This window comes from Diabrotica undecimpunctata, chromosome 9, assembly GCF_040954645.1.
Source record: "Diabrotica undecimpunctata isolate CICGRU chromosome 9, icDiaUnde3, whole genome shotgun sequence".
NCBI lineage: Eukaryota > Metazoa > Arthropoda > Insecta > Coleoptera > Chrysomelidae > Diabrotica > Diabrotica undecimpunctata.
This window is the reverse complement of record NC_092811.1, coordinates 58,680,561-58,701,307: the sequence shown is the minus strand read 5'-3', so window position 1 is coordinate 58,701,307 and position 20,747 is coordinate 58,680,561. Positions and strand designations below refer to the sequence as shown.

The following is a 20,747-nucleotide window of genomic DNA, read 5'->3' as shown; positions in this document are numbered from 1 at the left end:
GGTTTGTTACATATTCCTCATTTTCGTGGAGTTTTTATGTGTGATTCTGTACCTCATGTAATACGAAAACATGAATCAGGTATAGTAAACCACGATACTAAAGACGGAAATGGTACACATTGGACTGCATATGCTAAACAAGATACGGTAATTACTTATTTTGATAGTTATGGAAATTTACCTCCTTCTTCTGAATTAGTACGATATTTTAAAAGTAATGGAAACGTTACTATAGTATATAACTATGATGTCATTCAAAATTTTAATTCTTTTAATTGTGGTCAAAACTGTTTAAGATTTTTATTTAATTACTATAATTAATCATTGAGCATCATTTATACTTGAACCATCATGTCAGTCACATTCACCCTTACTGGAGAATCATCAATTCTCAGTGATGATTACAATCCTCCCATTTATCTTGATGAGAATTTTAATTATGAAATTGGTGTTGCAAATTTCGACACTTTTAACAGTATTCCAAATGTCGATATATATAATAATGTTTTTGTGTGGGGTAAAAACAGCGAGTTTACCTTTAAAATTCCTGTAGGTGCCTACGAAGTTGATGATATTATTAAAATTATTAAAAATGAAATGATTAAAACCGCTAGCATAATTAGTATGAAACCCGATATAAATACAAATAGAATTAGTATTAAAAGTAGTGATTGGATTAATTTTGATGTTGATAATTCTATAGGAAGTTTACTAGGTTTCGATAGAGTTAAACTTACACCAAATAAACTTCATCTATCCACGAATGTGGTAAATATTTTAAAAGTTAATACTATCTGTATTGATTGTAATATTGCTGTTGGATCTTTTTTAAATGGAAAGGCTGTGCATATTATTCATCAATTTTTTCCTCAAGTTCCTAATGGGTATAAAATAGTCGAGCAACCGTTAACCATCTTGTATTATCCTGTAAGCAACAAGACGATAAGCAACATAACTGTACGAGTTTTAGATCAACAAGGAAATTTGGTTAATTTTAATAAAGAGACAATTACTGTTCGGCTACATCTTAGAAAAATTGAGTAAAATGGTTTTGCAGTTTCATCGAAGTAATTATCCCAAACATTCCTATAAAAGACGTCATCTCATTAAAACAATTAGTAGAAGGATAACATCTAAGCTGTTAACATCTCAAAATCGTAAATTTTTGAAATCACTTGGTTATCAAGTTTTAATATAATGGAAATGTTACACGTGTTGGGTCAACCTTTTAGCGATACAACTATTGAAGATTATCAGTATCACACTTATCAACCATATACATCAAATTTAAACTATAATGATGAAATTAGAATTCCTATCCAAGATCTAGACGCTTATACTTTACCATGTAACAGCTATATTTACATTGAAGGTCAAATGTTAACCGATAAAAATCAGGTTCCAACAAAATTTCAATTTATTAATAACGGTATTTCATATTTATTTAGAGAATTAAGGTATGAGTTAAACGGTGTTATAATTGATTCTGTACGAAATATTGGTTTAATTTCAACTTTGAAAAATTATTTGTCTCTTAATGAAAATCAGAGTAAACTATTACAAAATGCTGGATGGTTTCCAAAAGGAGATAAACTGGTAATTGATAACCATGGGAATTTTAACGTATGCATACCGTTAAAAATTTGGTCCGGATTTTTCGAAGATTTTCAAAAAATTATAATAAACATGAGGCAAGAATTAGTCTTAATAAGAGACAAAGATGATATTGATGCTATTATTGCTACAGATGAAACAGAAAAACCAAAAATTGCAATTAATAAACTATATTGGAATGTACCTCATATTTTACCTAATATTAGCGAACAATTGCGATTAAACAAAATAGTTCGTAGTAACATAGAACTACCTATTAAATTTAGAAGTTGGGAGTTGGTTGAGTATCCCACTTTAAATAATTCAACACGTCATACTTGGCCAGTAAAAACAACTACAAAGCTAGAAAGTCCTCGACACATTGTAGTGGCTTTCCATGATGGTCGAAAAGGAAAAATGCTGAAAGATATGAGTAAATTTGATCACTGCAATCTAACAAATATCCGTAATTCGGAGCGATATCCTTATCAAGATCTCAACTTAGATTTTGACACTAACCGTTTTGCAACGTTGTATGAAATGTTTGCCAATTTCCAAGAATCTTATTATCATATTCAAACTAATCAACCAATATTTAGTCCAGAAGAATTTAAAAAGAATGCCCCTATAGTACATACTGATTGTTCAAGACAAAAAGAAATAATTCAAAGTGGCTCTGTTGTTTTGAGAATAGAATTTGAAACTAGTAAATCTGTAGGAAAAAATGTTTCCGCTTATTGCTTGATATTACATGAAAAAGAATTCTCTTACAATCCTTTAACTAAAATTGTGAGACAGCAATAAAAGGTCTGCATCATAGTCAAAATGTTAGTTGTTAAAATGAATCTGGTAATAGACGTTCAAGGGTTTAAGATAGAAAATAACAAATTTGTAGTGAAAGAACTTGCTGCTTTTAATGGAACACAAATTTGTCATTATGTATTCAAGTCTCCGTTTCCCATTAGAATGTTGTCTTCCGATTTACACAGACAGGCAACTTGGTTAACAAGAAATCATCACTGCATTGATTGGAATTTTGGTTTTACACCCCTTTATCATTTTGCAAATATTTTAAAGGATATTACACAAAACGCTAATGCAGTTTACGTCAAAGGTTTGGAAAAGAAAAATTATTTAAAAAAATACATTACTGTTCCTTTATACGAATTGGATGAACAACCATCATTAGAAGTTAAGGAACCTGCTTGTTTTTATCATAATAGTGAAAAATGTATTTGTGCTTTATCTAATGTATTTTGGTTGTATAATACTTTTTTAATGCAAAAATAAAAATATATATTACATTATTTTTGTTTTATTTCTTAGTTATAAATATTGTAAAACAAACAACCAATTAGTACTAAAATAATTTATTCAAACAAAAATTACATAGTATACGGTTTAATTTTTCTGCGAAATTTACTTAAGTGTAGTTTACTAAATGATTTAAACATTATTTGCTTGTTTTCGAATTGTTTTATTTTTTCTTTTAGTTCTTTAATTTTTTTCATAAATTCCTCCAATTCTTGTTTAAACGATATGTTGTGTTGGAATGAAAACTACAAAATAAAATATATTATTTATTTATTGTATTTACATTAATTTACAGTATCTACCCCCTCATCTTCAAAACAGTGTTTGGGTAGAACATCTTTGAGTTGATGTAAAAAATCGGTCAGCCCTAGATTTTTTATTTTTTTTTTTTAAAAGCAACACATGCATATTACATCAGTTAAATAATCTTCGCAGATTCTGGCTCCCGTATGATATTTTGCTGATTTTGCATTACACTCTTCTACCGTATATCTTCTTATTCTTATGGTAGCTCGTTCAGCTTCGTATTCAAAATCGTATGCCTTTTCATTAAAAATCCACTGCAAATTTCGGACAGCTTCAGCTAAGTTGAGAGTTTTTGTACCATCTAAACACGCATCCATGACTAAATTCTAAAATTAATAATGTTAGCAACAATATTGATTAAAAAATATTTATTACCTTTCTGATCTCACGACGAACAAAATTTTACTAATCTACTGAAAATTATTTACTGTTTAACTTATATTACGACGAACTAAATGTTACTAAAGATCACTTTTACAATCCTCAATTTATGTAGTTTACATTTTAAACACTGCGCATGCCTAAGTTGCTGCGTAGAGGTGACCTTGATTTACATAAATAAAAAGTAAGTACATTTGATGTTTAAGAACATTAACGGGTTAATAGCAATGGAGTGTTGTCACAAAGCTAAATTAATGGCTCAACATCCGAGAAAACCTTTGTACAAGTTTACTGAAGCAGAATTAGAAAACTTTACCCTACCATACTTTAGAAAATGTGTGGAACCGTTGGAATTACTTCGATCTTGGTATAAATTACCCACAAAAGCAGTTCAAGATTTTGAAGTTCAGACTCGTCTGCCATGTTTTGTACATTTTAATCGTCCCGAGTGGAGAACAGAGCTTGAAGGTACAGCACCGGCCCAATCCAGTTGTCATTTATATAAGTCTGCGCTTGAAAATTTAAAAAACATGTATAACAGTGTAATAAATAATTAAGAAGGTATTATTTTTTTAAAAAGAGTTTTATTATACTAATAACCTATCCTAACCTTGACTGTCACCCTGTCTTGGAACTAGATCATGACATGACCTTTAATGTCATTCACGTGATCTTGAACTTGATCTTTTCGTGACCTTGAACTTGACTTTAACAGGGCCTTTAATTTGACCTTTACGTGACCTCGACCTTAACCTTTGCGTGGCCTTGACCTTTACGCGGCCTTGACATTCACATGACCTTGACCTTGATCTTCTCGTGACCTTGAACTTGATTTTAACAGGACCTTTAATTTGACCTTTACGTGACCTTGAACGTAACCTTCGCGTGAGCTTGAACTTGATTGACCTTGATTAAAACCGGTTTCCCCCACCACATTTTGCACCAGCTTTGGTATAGAATATCTACTTTCCGCAATTTATTTTTGCTACAAACAAAACATCTTTTTCTGCTTGTCGAGTGGTTTTGGTTTCTTAAGGCAATTTTTGTTGGGAAATGTCTACCAGTTAAACGATATGGAGCTGGATTTTCTGCTCTTCTTGGCCTGTATACGAAGTCATCTAAATTTAATTCAATCATTTGCGAAATCAAATTCAACTGAAATTTGGCTACTGGCATCTTCTTTTTTGTGGCATCTTGGAATAAGATATGACTATTTAGCAGTGTCATATCCATTATATGGAAAAAGACCTTTTTGTATCACTTGGTGGATCTTCTAACACTTTCAATTGAGCTGAGCAGCATGTCTGTTTTATCTACAGCTCCCATATTTTTATTATAATCAATAACACATTGCGGTTTTACTATTGGTCTATTTGTTTTCCTGTCAGTTTTTCCGGTATCTACTACATGTTTGTCATGTGCTGTACTAAGCATGAATACGTCTCGTTTATCACACCACTTAATAGCAATTAGTTGGTTTTTAGCGGTACGAAATACAGACTCGCCCCTTTTTAACTGTTCCTCCATTTTTGGCATTTGTTTTCTACTTTTACGCACAGTCCCGCAAGCGTTAGTGCAACGATCATGTAACCATAAAAACAGATCAGGACTGCTATACCAATTATCTACAAATAATATATGACCTTTGTCCAAATAGGGGTCAAGAAGAGTTTGAACTACACCTCCAGATTTTCCGAAAATAGAATTCACAGTTTCTGTTGTTGCTCCAGTATAAATCACAAAATCTAATATATACCCAGTAGATGAGTCGCACAAGACAAAAAATTTCACACCGAATCGATGCCGCTTTCAGGGTATGTATTGCTTGAAAAAAAGACGCCCCTTATATAGCATTAGACTTTCATCAATGCATAATTCTTTGTATGGGGTAAACGATTCTGTAAATTTGACTCTCATATGATTCAAAATTCTTCGAATTTTATGTAATGTATCATCATTCCTTGCCAAATTATTATCCGAAAAATGCATCATACTAAGTATTGCTAAAAAAACGGTCTCGTGCCATTGTTTTCTTGAAAGCAGGTGTTTCAATCAAACAATTCGTTGACCAGTACTCTTGTATTTGAAGTTTTTTCACCCGTGTCATCAGGAAGTTTAGGGCAAAAAAACGATGAATTTCCTTTGCATCTGTCTTTCCATTCCTTCAATCTGGAACGTGGCCCAAGCTCTTTGCTGTCAACAACGTATTTATGAAATTTATTAGTTTCAGTGACTATGAAACTGGTTATATCCTCTCCAAAAAATACTTGGAAACATTCGTACTCGGAACAGTTATCAAAAAGATCTGGAATATTATGCCCAGAATTACTAGAATCAAAAGGAAATATACGCGGCTGAATGTTTACGCTTTCCCATTTCAGGTTTTCGTCGATTCTATCAGCACGATTCTCTTTCTTTTGCTCGTCACCCACGTCAGTCTCATGTTGATCGTCTACCTCGTCTATAGTAGAACTCGATAGATGCTCATTTATAACCTCCTGTTCAATTTCTTCAGCTGAATCATCAGATATATCACTTTCAAATAAAAACTCATCTTCTGAATCACTTTGTGTCACAATTACAATACAAACACAACGTAATTTTCTAAGCGACAATATTCACTTTACTGCAACAACGCATTCGCAATACTAAACACCTTCTCAGTTCCTCCCAACCATCCCGCTCTAGACACCTTCACAGTTGCTCCCACCCATCCCGCTCTAGACACTTTAGGTAGGTGGTTCACGCCCTTCCAATTAGAAAACATCTAATGACATTATATTTTGGTTATACGCAAATAATCGCTAACCGCAGCGAAGCGGTTAGCCCTCTTGCATATATGCGTTTCCCGCACATCTCGTGCACTAATGAAATTACGCAAATATGCGGTTCCCGCAGTCAAAGGGTTAAGGTACGTGTACCAAATAAGGCCCATCTAACAATCATTACCTTTTTATTTAATAGAGTTAGGAGATAGGAGGTCGGGAAAAAATGTGTAACATGCTTCAGTTCTGGTAATATAAAAATAAAATACAAAAAAAATTATTTCGTAATTAGTATTATCATAATCAAAAAAATTATTAACTTTTGAAGATGGGCCTTATTAGAAACCCATCTTCCAAATAAGGCCCATACCTGGTCCCTAATATGGCCCACCCCAAAACTGTAATGTATGAAGCATGTTAATGGCAATAAAACCAATGACAAGATTTACCAAATATTTAATGAACATTAATATAATTAACAAATGATATACTATCACGTCTCACACCATGGACATACGAAATTCTGCACTTTGTCTGTGGATGTTAACCCACATTCTTCATGAACATATTTTTTGTATTTTTTGCAAAGTCCCATGTCAGCTGTTCTGTCTTCACAGCATAAATGACAAAACCAGTTAACAGCTTCGGATGTACCACTGCAGCTTAGAGCAGAACCGTCGTTTTCATTACTAGATTTCTCCAGATGTTTTTGTTTCACCGGAATTATCTTCTCTTTTCCAACTGAAACCTCCTTATAGGCATTATTTATTTTGGCACTCTTCTGCTTATGTCTTTCAGCGAATAGTTCCTCAGTAACTACTTGCGCCTGATAGTTTAGTGCTTTCCGTCTAGGAGTTTCTTCCTCAGCTCTGGAGTTTTCAAAATTTCTTGGAAGGAACAGTCGAGATCGCCATGGTTGTCGCTATCGTCATCATTGTCATTAAGACTGACATCACATGAACTATCCCTCACAGAAAATAGCTCACTTTCCGAAGAACTAGAACTGCTGGATTGGCGTCTCCTTTTTCGAGAACTCCTTAGTTCGGAAACTGTTGGAATCTTTGATGCTTCAGCAGGTTCGGAACCCATTCGCAAGTTTTCTTCTGGATCAGGACACTGTAAAGGATTGGAAGAAGCGAATGCACAGTCAGGAATAGATTCCGGATCAAAGGCATAAATCCCAGTAGCTCGGAATTCAGACATGACATTAACTGGGGACGCAGCTTTTGGTCATACCTTGCTAAAGATTTTTTCAAATACCCGTCTATTAATTGCTCTGTTTTCTTCATCTTTATTTGTCGACCAATGTAATTGGACTTCATCGTCCCAAGACGCCTCAAATGGTTTAAATACTGACTTGTCCATAGGCTGAAGTTCATGAGTCGTATTGCTAGACTGTACTGCTTGCTAGGCAAGCAGTACAGTCTAATACTGTGACCTTCGGCAACGTCACAAATATCTGGATCTAAATGAAACGATGCTCCATCAAAAATCAAAAGAACTTCTCCTGCAGGTTTGTATTTAGCAAAATGATGCTATATAGCCCAAAATTACGTGTTACTTACTTTATTTGGTTTTAATTGTTGTTTTTATAATTATCTATATAAATGTCTTATACTAATATAGACTATTCTCCAAATTTTCCATCACCCATGAAATAAAAAATATGTCAAAAATGAAATTCGTGACTTATGTCATTTGATCCATGTGTGTCCATGACTTATGTGTTATTGCACTTACAGAAAATGGTTATGAAAATAATATTATTAAACAAAGTATTTTTTATTTTTTGAATAAAATCCTTTATAAAAAGGTATATAAAAAACCCAGTTGGGCTATGTTAAATAGACAAAACGTTTTCGGAATAAGTATTCCATCATCAGTGTCTAGTTAATACATGGATGTAGCCACTAAATATGTGGGTAAAAACCCTTTAAAAATTATTAAATGAAATTTAGTTTACATTATGTCTAATTTACAGTTAAGATGGTAAAGTTACCGTTGGATTGGTAACATGGCGACATATGACTCTACATTAAGTTGCAAGTCCTGAGACGGTATGTCTACGAGGACTTTATCAAAGCAACTTGAGTTTTTTTGTTTTGCACTTTGCTGGGCATAGTGGCAGAGGTTGAAATGGTCTTTCTGGAATTATTTTACCATTTTTTGTAATATATGACTTCCCGAATTACTTTTTTTTTCGTAATTCTCTAGCCTTTCTTTTGTCCGGTGGTTTTTGTAGCTTTCGACGTGATTTTCACGCTCTAAGTAAAATTGCTTGTAGTATTATTATTTTGTCATCAAAACAGAATTGCTTTTAGGAATGTATCTGCTATCAACTCATCATCAACAGACACTTTAAACAAAAAACTTCTGGACATGTGTTATTCGCAATATCAAACCAAACTGAACTGTTTTAGGCTAAATTATTTTCTGCATGTAATGTTTTATTAGCGCCTAGTAACATAAGTCACCGACGGGACGACAAGAGACAGCAAGTTCCAACTGGCTCTCTTCACATAAGTCGACTTAAGTGTTTATTCACAAACTCAAGTCGGTATTTTCTCAGTATGGTTATTATGCACACTTCGCAATAACAGCTGTAAAAATGCATTGTAGACTAAAGTGCTTAGAGCCGATGATAGTATTACAAATCACCTACACATTTTTATAAAAAAAAATTCGGAAAATTTGACTTATGTGCTTACTCACCTCAGTCACAGAAATAATCTTCCCATTCTGGCATGCGTCGCTTTCCTTTGAAAATGATCATTGGAGGAATAACATGCCCAATTGCATTTGCGCCCAGCCAAACCTTTTTCTTCATTAAACGGATTCTGCAAATTATTTTTTTCGCAGATCTCAAATACACTGCGTCGGAGAACTTTAGCTGTAAGTGGATACCCGACTTCAGCAAGCCGAAAAATTCTTTGAGTAACTTCTCTTTATTGAGCTTCCTCTAAACAAGGTTTCCGTCCTAACTTTTTAATTGCTACACCGCTACTTACGTGGTTGCGTAACGTACGCCTGGGTATACCATACGTTTTAGATGCAGTTCTGACTGACATCCCTTCATTAAGGTATACCGACAAAAGGACGCGGAAAAAAGGACTCGCGAAAAAAGGACGCGTGGAAAAAAGGACGCGCGGAAAAAAGGACGCATATTATTAATGAAATACTATAAATAGTTTATTTTAATTGACAATAGCAATTACCCCCGTTTATCCCCTATATATAATTACAGAAAATGATTCTACCTAACCTAAAATCGGTTACGGTAAGAGTAAAAAGTGAAAAATATTTATATGAAAAAAACTTGCCTTTACACTTTATCCAGGCTTAGGACTGGCAGCAGAAGCTGGCGTGTTTACAAGTTTTTTTTTAATTTTTTGCTTTTTTTAGAATTTTTTTGTCATTTTATTTTTTTTTTGTTTTATTTTTGATATTAATTTTTTTTGAATTTTTTTTATGTTTGCAACTGAAAATTGTGAGCAATGCCTTTCAAATATTCTAAAGTTGGCCTGTCAGCATAATCGGCAACAATAGCCCTTATCCTGTTTGCTGTATCTTGATATTTTCTTTTGCGTGGAGGTACATTGCCCGAAATGTACTGCTCTATTTTCAAATCATATTCTGATTGAGCTGTTGTGCCATCCTTCGACAGCATTATTAGTTCGAGGTATATCTTGGTCTGCCAAATCGTAACAATTCCATACATTTGCTGGAAAAAGGGGTTGTCTTCGATTTCCTCTTCTAGCTAATCTCCCTATCCAAGTGTCTTCAAAGTAATTAATCAGCGGCACTAGTAGTTCTTCATTTTGTGTATAAAAATCGCTATTGAGCAACTCCTTGTACACTCTGACTACATGGTTGTCTGGAACAAACGCAAGAGCTGTCAATTGTCTTAGGTGAAGGGCGAAGTCAGGATTCTCAATATATCTACGTTGCAATCCGGCACTTTGAATATGGCGCCACATACACTGCGAGAAATGAAAAAAACATCCGCGGATTCTCACATTTGGGAACTCAGTTTGTGCAGCATTCATTGCCGCTCTTTCAAAGTCCATCATTATTGTTAGAGGGCGCAAGGCCGGATTCAACACCTTTAGTTGCTGAAAAACACGTGTATAAGTCTCTTGTGTTTTGTTCGTTAGAAGTGCAGTGCAGTCGGGATTACATTACTGTATCGCACTCCATGAATTGTGTATATTTGAGAAAACAATGGTGGTGCTGAGTTAAATATTCCATCGACATACCAATGATGGCATTGTTCCATAAATCTTAAATTTCTTTGTGTTGAAAATAACAAAATACGTTCTTCTTCTGGCCCGCTATCAAATAATAGAAATAGCTCACCGCCTGTAGTTGTTTTATATTCTTCAGGAAGCACAAGTTCTTCTAAATTTCTCGGATTTGCGGGCGTACCTCCTAGCTCGTTCAGAACTCTTTGCACAGTTTTTTTTTAACGACGACACTGATGGAAGTTGTGCCGTAGCAGCTAAGGAAAGTCCTTGAGAAATTTCACTTACTACACCTTGGGTGGAGTGTTCCAGTTGTTGTGCAACTTCTTTCATCCGGTTACAAGCTTCTTTTGCTTCAATCTTTGCCGTGTCTGCAACGTGATTATGTTCTGTGGATTTTGTAATTTCATCCACAACGGTATGCACTCTTCCTGTACATTTGCACTTATTATAAGTAGCACACTTCCAAATTGTCTTCACCAATCACTCGCTCTTTTTTATGGAGAAATCCATTATACAGTAACAAGTTGTTTCCTTTTTGGCTTTTCACAAACGCTAACACTATCTTAACAGACTGATATCAATTTTTAAAATGTTTTCTTGTTAAGAACAGAATAAATTACCTACCGCAACAAGTTTCCCCTATATAAACAATTTGGTTAATGATGTTTTGTTATATCGGACCTTTTGTAATATTCATTTCTTAAAAACAATTATCAAACAATTAGAAAGTTTTATTTTCTTACTAATCGTTTCTATTTACATTCTTAACATTACCTGCGGAATTTACCAACCTTCCGGTTCGCGTTAAACCCTCATTAGACCCCTTACTGGGCTGGTACTTGGGTTTTTCTAATCCCATACATAATTCTGATAATATGGAATCTAACCTGTTTCAATACCAGAAATCTTGAATCAACATTATATTAGTATTTATTATTTTACTTAAGATATTTTAGTCCTAAGCCTCGATAAAATGTGAGGGCAAGTTTTTTTCATATAATTATTTTTCACTTTTTACTCTTACCGTAACCGATTTTAGGTTAGGTAGAATCATTTTCTGTAATAACATATGGGGATAAAAAGGGGGTAATTTCTAATGTCAATTAAAATAAACTATTTATAGTAATTCATTAATAATATGCGTCCTTTTTTCCACGCGTCCTTTTTTCGCGCGTCCTTTTTTCCGCGTCCTTTGGTCTCGCGTCCTGTTTTCCGCGTCCTTTTGTCGTAGATTCCTTCATTAACAGCTCCTATCGCTTTTTTTTAAATCATCCTCACTCCAGGTAGCACGTTTTTCTTTGAATCCATCTTAAAATAAAAAAAATCAATAAACAAATACACTCATATTTCTGAATTGTAGGCTTAAATTTTTATAGTTTTTGAAAAATTATTTAGACGTACAAGTAAAATGACGGATAAACAGAACAAAATTATATAACTTCCATCACTATGGGTGGGCCTTGTCTGGAGCACTACGGGTGGGCCTTATTAGGAGCCACCGGCTTAACAGTAATTGAAACTCGAGATCTGTTAATAACTCTGTAAATATACGCCGCTTGAGAAAAATAAAACTACCATATTAAAACACACAATTTCCTGTTCATAAATACAAATTTACAGTACAAAATTATTTATAACAAGATGGATGTAAACAGATGTAACATACCTTGCAAATAAGAACACAGCTGCCGAAGTAGTTGTTGTCTCGTCCACTAGATGCCACTACCTAATTGATTGCAAGAAAATTTGGTACTTTTTCAAATTGTTTATGTGAAAACATGAGGGTGGGCCTTGTTAGGAACTGGGCCTTATTTGGTACATGTACCTTATATTAACAGTAAATACACTTAGGTTGAGGACTACTGCAACACACTTAAATAGATAAAAAACATTTTAATACAAAATTATATATTGTACATTTTAAACTTATCTGTTTTAGAGCTTTAATAGTAAAAACGTCCCGCCATTATTTCTTGTTCAAAATAATATATCTTATATGAAAGCTTATCAGCTTTCTACAGACTATTTATTTGTTTTGGCATAGCACAATCACAATACACAACAATAAATAGTTTTTAAAACTATTAATCCAAATTTAATATGTATTTATAAATACAATTTAATAATATATATTATATTATGATCAAATTGTGTAAGAAATCAAAACATAAACAACATTCTTACTCTAAAAGAGCGGCAACACTTCAAACAATTTTGCCACACGATGAACTGTCAATCAAATTTGAAGTAATCCCATATCAGTTGCGTACTAAAATTTCCAATATAATGATGATTACATTTTTCTGATTATTAGACCATGTTGACGCCTATGAAAGATCGGGTAGTTCCGTATGGGTTTCGTATTATTAGCTGTGTTAGGAAAATTTGAACTCATAAGGTTGACGTTCTGGAAATTTTAAATATAAGTGACGTCACTTTATATAAATTGTGACGTGCACGCATTTTTATATGAAAAATACTATACTCATAGGCTTCTTTCAGACGGACGACATTTTGTCGTGCAGTGTCGTGTCGTGAAAAAAAGTTTGGTTGCTTTCAATTTCTGCCGTAGTCGTGCTGTGAACCGTTGTCTTGTATGATGGATGAAAGAAAAAGAAAGCGTTTAATATTGTTGGCATTATGGCATTGTCGCCGAAAATCTCGAAAAATAAGAAAATATTGGACTCATCCGCTTCTTGAAAATAGGTATTTAGTGGGCGAATTTGTCACATTATTTCAGGATCTGCGAGAAAACAACATAAATTTTTTAAATTACTTTCGAATGTCTGTTGCAAGTTTCGATGAATTAAGTATGAAGATACAGGGTGATTTACAGAAACGGGACACCAATATGCGAAATTGCGAAACACCAATCAAGATGCTCGCAGTTATTTTAAGGTAAGTAATACCATTCTAATAAATGCATATTATTTTATTCTGTACGAAAAAAACAACAAAGAAATGTAAACTAGAAATACAGAATGCAATTTCGGTATTTACCTATCATTAATCAAACAAATTAATACTTTGTAAGCCGTCAGATGAGACGGTTGAATACGATGGGGAAAATTCATTTCTTTCTTCTGTTAATTCAGCGGCATTTTCCTGAAGCGTGTCCTGAAGGTAGCAAAAGGATTCTTTCAGAATTATTCTGGATTGCGGTGCTTTGCGAAGATCCTTTTCTATTACGAAAGTTGGATGTTGTTCCATGAGAATCTAATGGTATAGACAGTATTGATGGTATTGGCGATATTTGCATTGCTGTGTTCAGAAGGCAAGTAGTGTATCATTCTAGATTGTGTGGGAACTGCCGCTTGTCCCAAATAAAAGTTGGGATTACTTGCATGCGTTCGATTTACTGAATTTGAAAAATCGTTTCGCTTTAGAGACTGAATTAATTGTAGTTGTCCAATTTGGAATTCACAAATTTGATCGGCGTTAAAATTGTTTAAAGGAGGTACTATTCCAGCGAAAAATGCCATATGTCGATCTGTAAAAGTTTGATGTGCTGGTGGTGGAGGTGTTTCCAGTGCTGCAATCATTCGTTCTTCAAATGCAGTCATCCTTTTTTTGGAACCCGATTGTATTTGTGGCTCTTCAAGTGTACGTTTTTTGGTTGTTGGTGTTGTATTATTGTCAACAGATACTTGTTCTTGGTTGATAGTGTCACCTAAACTATTTTCTGTTTTATTTGGATGGGCAGTTTTTTAAAAAAATAATAATTGGTCTTAATAAACATATTTCTTCAAGCTATTAGCAGCAGCACCTGAACGCATTGTGTCATATTTTTTAAGCTATCTTAAGAAACTGTCCTTTATATTTGTCCATATCTTTGTAAGTAGTTTACCTGTAAATAAAAGAAAAACATTATTAGGTAGGTATCACTTAAAAGATATTTTTTTTAGGTACTTTGCTACTGGATGTTCATTTACCGACCTCCATAACAGATACAAAACAGGAATTTCGACCATTAGTGGTATTGTTCAACAGGTCTCAAAGGTTATATGGAATGTTATGCACAATGATTGTTCTAAACCCTCAACTGAAAAATGGAAAGCCATTGCAAATATGTTTGAGAAACGGTCTAATTTTCCGCATTGTATAGGAGCTGTAGATGGGAAACATATACTGTAACCTCGGAAACCTTTTTTGGATGGTACTAGAAAGGTCACCAATGGAGACACTGCGGACGGCAGCCAGTTGGTTGGTGGAGAGCGAGTCGTGGGTTCGAAATTAGCTTTTGGAACCTGGAATGGGTCCAACGGACGAAATAAGTGAAGATAGGATAAGAGATATTATAAAAGATACAGAAATAAACTAAAAGTTAGATAGGTAAAATTACCAAAGATACAATAAGATAGAAACAGGGCACCACTCAATTTTTTGGGGTTTAAGGAGAAAATTAAGAAACCTTAGAAAAAAAAGATAAGGAAAGATATTTAGGTTCAGATGTCGGTAACTTAAGGAACTCTCAGCTCCTTCAAGAGGGAGAGAAGGCTGGTTAACCACTCTATCCATCGCTTTCTGTGACCTAAGGGGGTAGGGATCTCGGTCAGTGGCCATAGACACGGGCTATGGACACTTAGCTAGGATTAATGCCTTTTTAAAGAGAAAACACAATAAATAATGTTTATTGGAGTAATGATAACGGTAATTAAATTGTTAGAAACAGATATGTTATAACTTATGCTAAGAATCTGAAAGAGATGAATAATTATCTCCTGATCCGGGAATCGGGAACATAATTATGTTAATTATTCTTAAATTAAGAATCTGAAAGGAAATATATATTATTTATAACCAATAGTCAATATATAAGCAAAAGTCAAATTAATAAGTAGGGAGAATGTCACTTGTCAAAAGTGCCTGAAGTGGAAAGGAGTTGAGCTAGGGACTTGGGATAAAGACAGGGATGTAGGTTATAGTGCCATTCGGGATAATCAACAATAAAAAGGAACAAAAGTACACAGTAAAAATAGTTAGAAGCAAAATTCGAAATATTTTTATGAAAATTTGTCGCTGAGACCTGTGGAAAATATTACAAGTTAATTTATACAGGTTGAACGAATTTAAAACGGAACATACGAAATCAATGTATTTTGGCTCAACTCCGCTCTAGGTGGTTGGCCAACAAAAGGTTGTCAAATAATTATATTATAAAAATCCAATACTTCAGAGGGCTGCTGGATTCTGAACTCATTCAAGAACAAGTCAAAACTCCACCCAAACAGGTTGCCTAGAATCACTGTGAAAACTAGACTACACAAGCAGTTATTATGTTGTCAAACCACCTATCGCTTAGTTATAGTCCAAGAGATAGAGCCGAAATTTTGAACTGATCAGTAATATGACATTTCTCTATTGGAATATATTCATTGTAACTGGGTTAAGACTTTGCCTTACAGGCGGACGCCGCTCGTGGTACAGGGGGTGGCTATACAGGGATGAAGTTGTCATTTTTTTCGGAAAAATTAACGATCGGTAATATGGCTGAAAATTTGCCCAGAGTAAGATCTTGGTATAACTAGACGAAATCCCAAAGGGCGGACGCGAAAGTGGACATAAGGGGTGGCGGACAGCTGGGTTGGTACAGAGAGCCATAAAACGGGGTCAAATGTACCACTTGCCTGCTCATTTTAGTTCTCGGTAAAAATTTTCAAACTGATTTTATTATGATATTTTTATACCGATTGATTTAAAATTTGTATGCTCACTTCTGTTACTATTCTGAGAAGCGTCAAGTAGAGTTTTCCAAAAAAATTTCCGTAAATGAAAATTTTCGTAATTTTTTAAGGTAAAATCTAATTTGTAGAATCCTTTCGATTTTCTTAGTTATACCATGAATTTTTTCCAAAAATTTTCAAACGATTTTTCCAATAAGAAAAAAAAATTTAGAATAACTTTTCTAAAACATTTGATAAAACTCTACGTCATCGTCTGAATCTTTTATAGAATATTTTGTAGTTTTAAAATGATATTATGATGTTTTTTTTTCAAACTAAAGTCATATTTACTTTACAAATCACATTTTTTTCTTAAATATAAATATTTTACGAATTAATTTTTAATTGAATAAATGTTTGATATTTAATATTTTATTAAATTAAAGTAATTTTATAATGTTAACTATTAAATATATTTGGTATAACAAATAGTAATTTTACTTATTTTTTATTACAATAAAAAGGTATTTAAATTTATATTGCATAAATAATGGTTGTTCAGATATAAGAAAAATTTGATTTATTATTACATTAATAATCAAATACAAAATATATTATTTCTATTTATCAATAGGTAAAATTCAATTTGTAGAATTTCTTTAACATTTTACAAATAATTATTAATAAAAATCAATTTAATCAATTTTTTAAGTTTTGAAATTTACTTTGTAGATATTTTCAATATATTTTTTTTTAACTTTCAAATTGATTGAATTTTTTTTTCATTAGTTAATTATAATTTTACAAATTCTGTTTGGACATTAATTTTGCATCATTATTATTTTAAAATATTAAAATAATAATGATGCGCGTTCCATTTACATCAGTAATTCTAGACGCATGCGCTAAATGTAATAAGTATCAAGATGCTTTTATTCAACTTGGTGAAACTGACTTCGATTGTAATGAAGTTTTTGAAACCTTAGAAACTTTCATATGTCACTTATATGGAACAGGACTGACGAGAACAATTCCAAAATGAAAAGTAAACGATGTCAGATTTTCACTATTTAACCGGCAGTATAAGTTGCATGATGTGAACGAGCCTAAAAAAAAAACTAAAAAATTTCGATGCTTCAAGCTTACCACCATGTCAAGATGAATTACACCAACATCTACTCCGAGCTCATTATATTTCAAATATTTGGACAAATGCTCATAAAAAAGTACCAACAGAATTGATTGTTGAAGAACATGGTTGGGAGTTTGAAGATGAAACATATAAATTCAAATGGTTTAGTGGACCTCAGATGCCAGAATCAGTTCGAGAAGTAGTGATTGAAAATGAAGCAGATAATGAATGTGATATTATTGAAAGTGAAAGTGACGAAGATGATGAATGTGATGACATCAATGAGAGTGAGAAAAATGAAGAAATTTTTAAAGTTTTTCTAATTCTTAACTTCTAATAAAGTATTTTTTTTCTTATCTGAAAAATCGTTTGAAAATTTTTGGAAAAAATCATGGTATAACTGGCAGAAAATCGAAAGAATTCTACAAATTAGATTTTACCTCAAAAAATTACGAAAAGTTTCATGTACGGAAATTTTTTTGGAAAATTTTGAGGAAAACTCTACTTGACGCTTTTCAAAATAGTAACAGAAGTGAGCATACAAATTTTCAAATCAATCGGTATAAAAATATTATAATAAAATCAGTTTGAAAATTGTTATATATATATATGTGGCTAAACACCCCTTTAGGGGTTACGCCGCTTACGCTCTCTAGATCTATGTTTTGAGGTAGATCAGTCCTCATGTTCCTTATTTAATTTTCTCAGTTATTTTTCTCCATTGTGTCCTATCTCTGGTTTTTCCTTTCCACTGTCGTATGCCCGCCTTGTTGAGATCATTTACAACTTCTTGTAACCATGTAGATCTTGGTCTTCCACGTCTTCTTTTGCCAGCTGGTGTCCATTCCAATATTGAGAATATCGTCGTAGTTGATCCTGATCTCCATACGTGTCCTAGCCATTTTGCTCTTTGTTGTTTTATTTTACACACTATATCTTCCTTAATTTCTTCCAGTAGCTCAAGGTTCGTTCTTTGTCTAAATTCATTTTCATTTATTTTTATTGGTCCCAGTATTGCTCTTAGTATTTTTCTTTCTTGTATTCTAAGGTTTTCCTCTTGTTTTTTTGTCATGCTGAGGGTTTCGGCTGCATACATCATCGTCGGTCGAATTATTGTTTTGTATACCTTCATTTTCGATTTCTTACTCAATAGTTTATTTTTTAGTAATTTCTTATTTGCATGGAAGGTCTTATTTGCTGTAATAATCCTTTCTTTGATTTCTGTTTCTCTTTCTCCATTGTTTGTTATTAATATTCCCAAGTACTTAAATTTTTCGACTTCTTCAAAAATGTATTCGCCTAGTCTAACCTTTTTGTTTTCGAAGTTTTTATCAAATCTCATTATTTTTGTTTTTTCTTGGTTTATTTTTAATCCCATTACTTTTCCTTCTGTTACCATTTCATTTAACATTTTTTCCATTGTTTTTCTATTTTTTGTTATTAGCACAATATCGTCAGCGTATGCTATTATTTGTCCTTCTCTAGTTCTAAGGGTACCTTTGTTTATTTTCCTGACGATGTATTCCAGGGCAAGATTAAACAGGGTTGCTGATAACGAATCTCCTTGTCTAACCCCTTTATTTATGACAAATTCTTCTGTGTCTCCTACTTGAGTTTTTATACTCACTACAGTTCTACTCATTGTCATTTTTATTAATCGTCTTAATTTGTTTTGTATTCCCATTTCTTTCAGAGCTACCATTAATTCTGATCTTTTTATTGTATCAAATGCTTGCTGAAAATCTATAAAAAGCAGTTCAATTTCTATTTTATATCCATGAGCTTTTTCCATAATTTGTTTAACTGTATGTATGGCATCTGTTGTAGACTTTCCCTTAATAAATCCGCATTGATAGTGTCCTATGATATTCGTCATAGCGTTGGTCAGTCTTCGATGTATTAAGGTCGACATAATTTTATATGCTGTGTTTAATAGCGTCAGTCCTCTGTAGTTATTACACATTTGTTGGTCTCCTTTTTTATGAATCGTGATAATTTGTCCTTTGTTCCATTCTTCCGGCATTTTTTCTTCGTCCCATATGTCTTTTATTAAATTGTACAGTTTTTCTTTTAATTCTTCACCACCATATTTTATAAGTTCCATATTGATCCCGTCTGATCCTGAAGATTTACCATTACGGCTGCTATTTATAATTTCCTCAACTTCCTCTTTTGTTGGTCTTTCTAGCTGGTTTCCTAACATCATTGTCTCTTCTTCTACGTTTTCATTTAGGTCTTGATCTTCTTGCTCTGTTAATAATTCTTTAAAATAGTGAGTCCAAATTTCTTTATACTCTTCATCATTTTCTGATACTTTTCCATTTTTATCTTTTATGCCTTTTATCTTTCCTTTAAAAGTTTTGTTTTGCTCGCTAATTTTCTTATAAAATGCTTTTGTGTTTCTGTTCTTACTTTCTTTTTCTATTTCTTTTATCTTATCATCTAACCAGGCGCGTTTAATTTTCCTTATTTTTTTCTTACATTCATTCCTTATTCTATTGTATTCTTCCCTATAATCCTGTCTATTTGTTCTTATCCACATTTGTCTAATTTCTATCTTCTTTTTTAGCATGTTATGGCATTCTTCATTATACCATTCTTGTTTTTTTTTTGTTTCTTTTTATTCCTATGTGTACATCCGCTGTTTCATTTATACATTTTTTTAAATTTCTCCATTCTGTTTCTATATCCTTTGTATATTTACACTGTTCCTTTAGTTTTTTGTTCATGTCATCAGCATACTTAATCCTTATGTCTGGAGCATTCAGTTTTTCTACGTACCATTTGTCTTTCATTGTCGTGTTTTTTAGAGTTCTTTTGACTTTTTGTTTTACCTTTGCAGTCACCATAAAATGATCTGTGTCTGCATGCGCACCTCTGTAAGTTCTCACGTCCGTAACCGATGTTTGTTTCCTTCTTGTAATCAGAATATGGTCTATTTGGGACCATGTTTTTTGGTCTGGGGAAATCCATGTTACTTTATGGTATTTAGGATGTTCGAAATTTGTACTAATGATAATCATATTGGTACTAGCTGCTAGGTTACATAATCTTTGACCATTGTCATTTGTTTTTTCGTGTAATGTGTGTTTACCTGCTACTTGGTTAATGTAGTCTTCCTTACCTACTTGGGCGTTAAAATCTCCCATTACCAGTATTGTGTCTTCTCTAGGTAAATTCTCCATTTCTCGTTCAAGTTCCTCATACATTTTGTCTTTTTCCTCCGCAGCAGCACTTTCAGTTGCAGCATATACGTTTATGATTGATATATTAAATGGTTTGGCGTTAATTCTCAGGTAAGCCATACGTTCATTTATTGGTTTAAATTGCATAATGTTATTTTTTATTT

At 33.1% G+C, this 20,747-nt stretch overlaps 2 protein-coding genes across 2 annotated transcripts; one reads left to right on the top strand and one right to left on the bottom strand.

The window, feature by feature from the left end:
- The first annotated feature begins 1,197 nt into the window (after window positions 1-1,197).
- On the top strand, window positions 1,198-2,397 carry LOC140450887 (uncharacterized). Its single transcript, XM_072544568.1, has one exon. It carries the CDS (start codon window positions 1,198-1,200, stop codon window positions 2,395-2,397), a length of 1,200 nt encoding a protein of 399 aa, XP_072400669.1.
- Window positions 2,398-9,985: 7,588 nt separating this feature from the next.
- LOC140450886 (uncharacterized) lies at window positions 9,986-10,429 on the bottom strand. The gene has a single exon (XM_072544567.1). It carries the CDS (start codon window positions 10,427-10,429, stop codon window positions 9,986-9,988), a length of 444 nt encoding a protein of 147 aa, XP_072400668.1.
- Between the last annotated feature and the right edge of the window lie 10,318 nt (window positions 10,430-20,747).

What these genes read in the sequence shown, in the direction of transcription:
- LOC140450887 (XM_072544568.1), top strand. Translation starts at nt 1,198, where the DNA reads ATGGAAATGTTACACGTGTTGGGTCAACCTTTTAGCGATACAACTATT.
- LOC140450886 (XM_072544567.1), bottom strand. Translation starts at nt 10,429, where the DNA reads ATGATGGACTTTGAAAGAGCGGCAATGAATGCTGCACAAACTGAGTTC.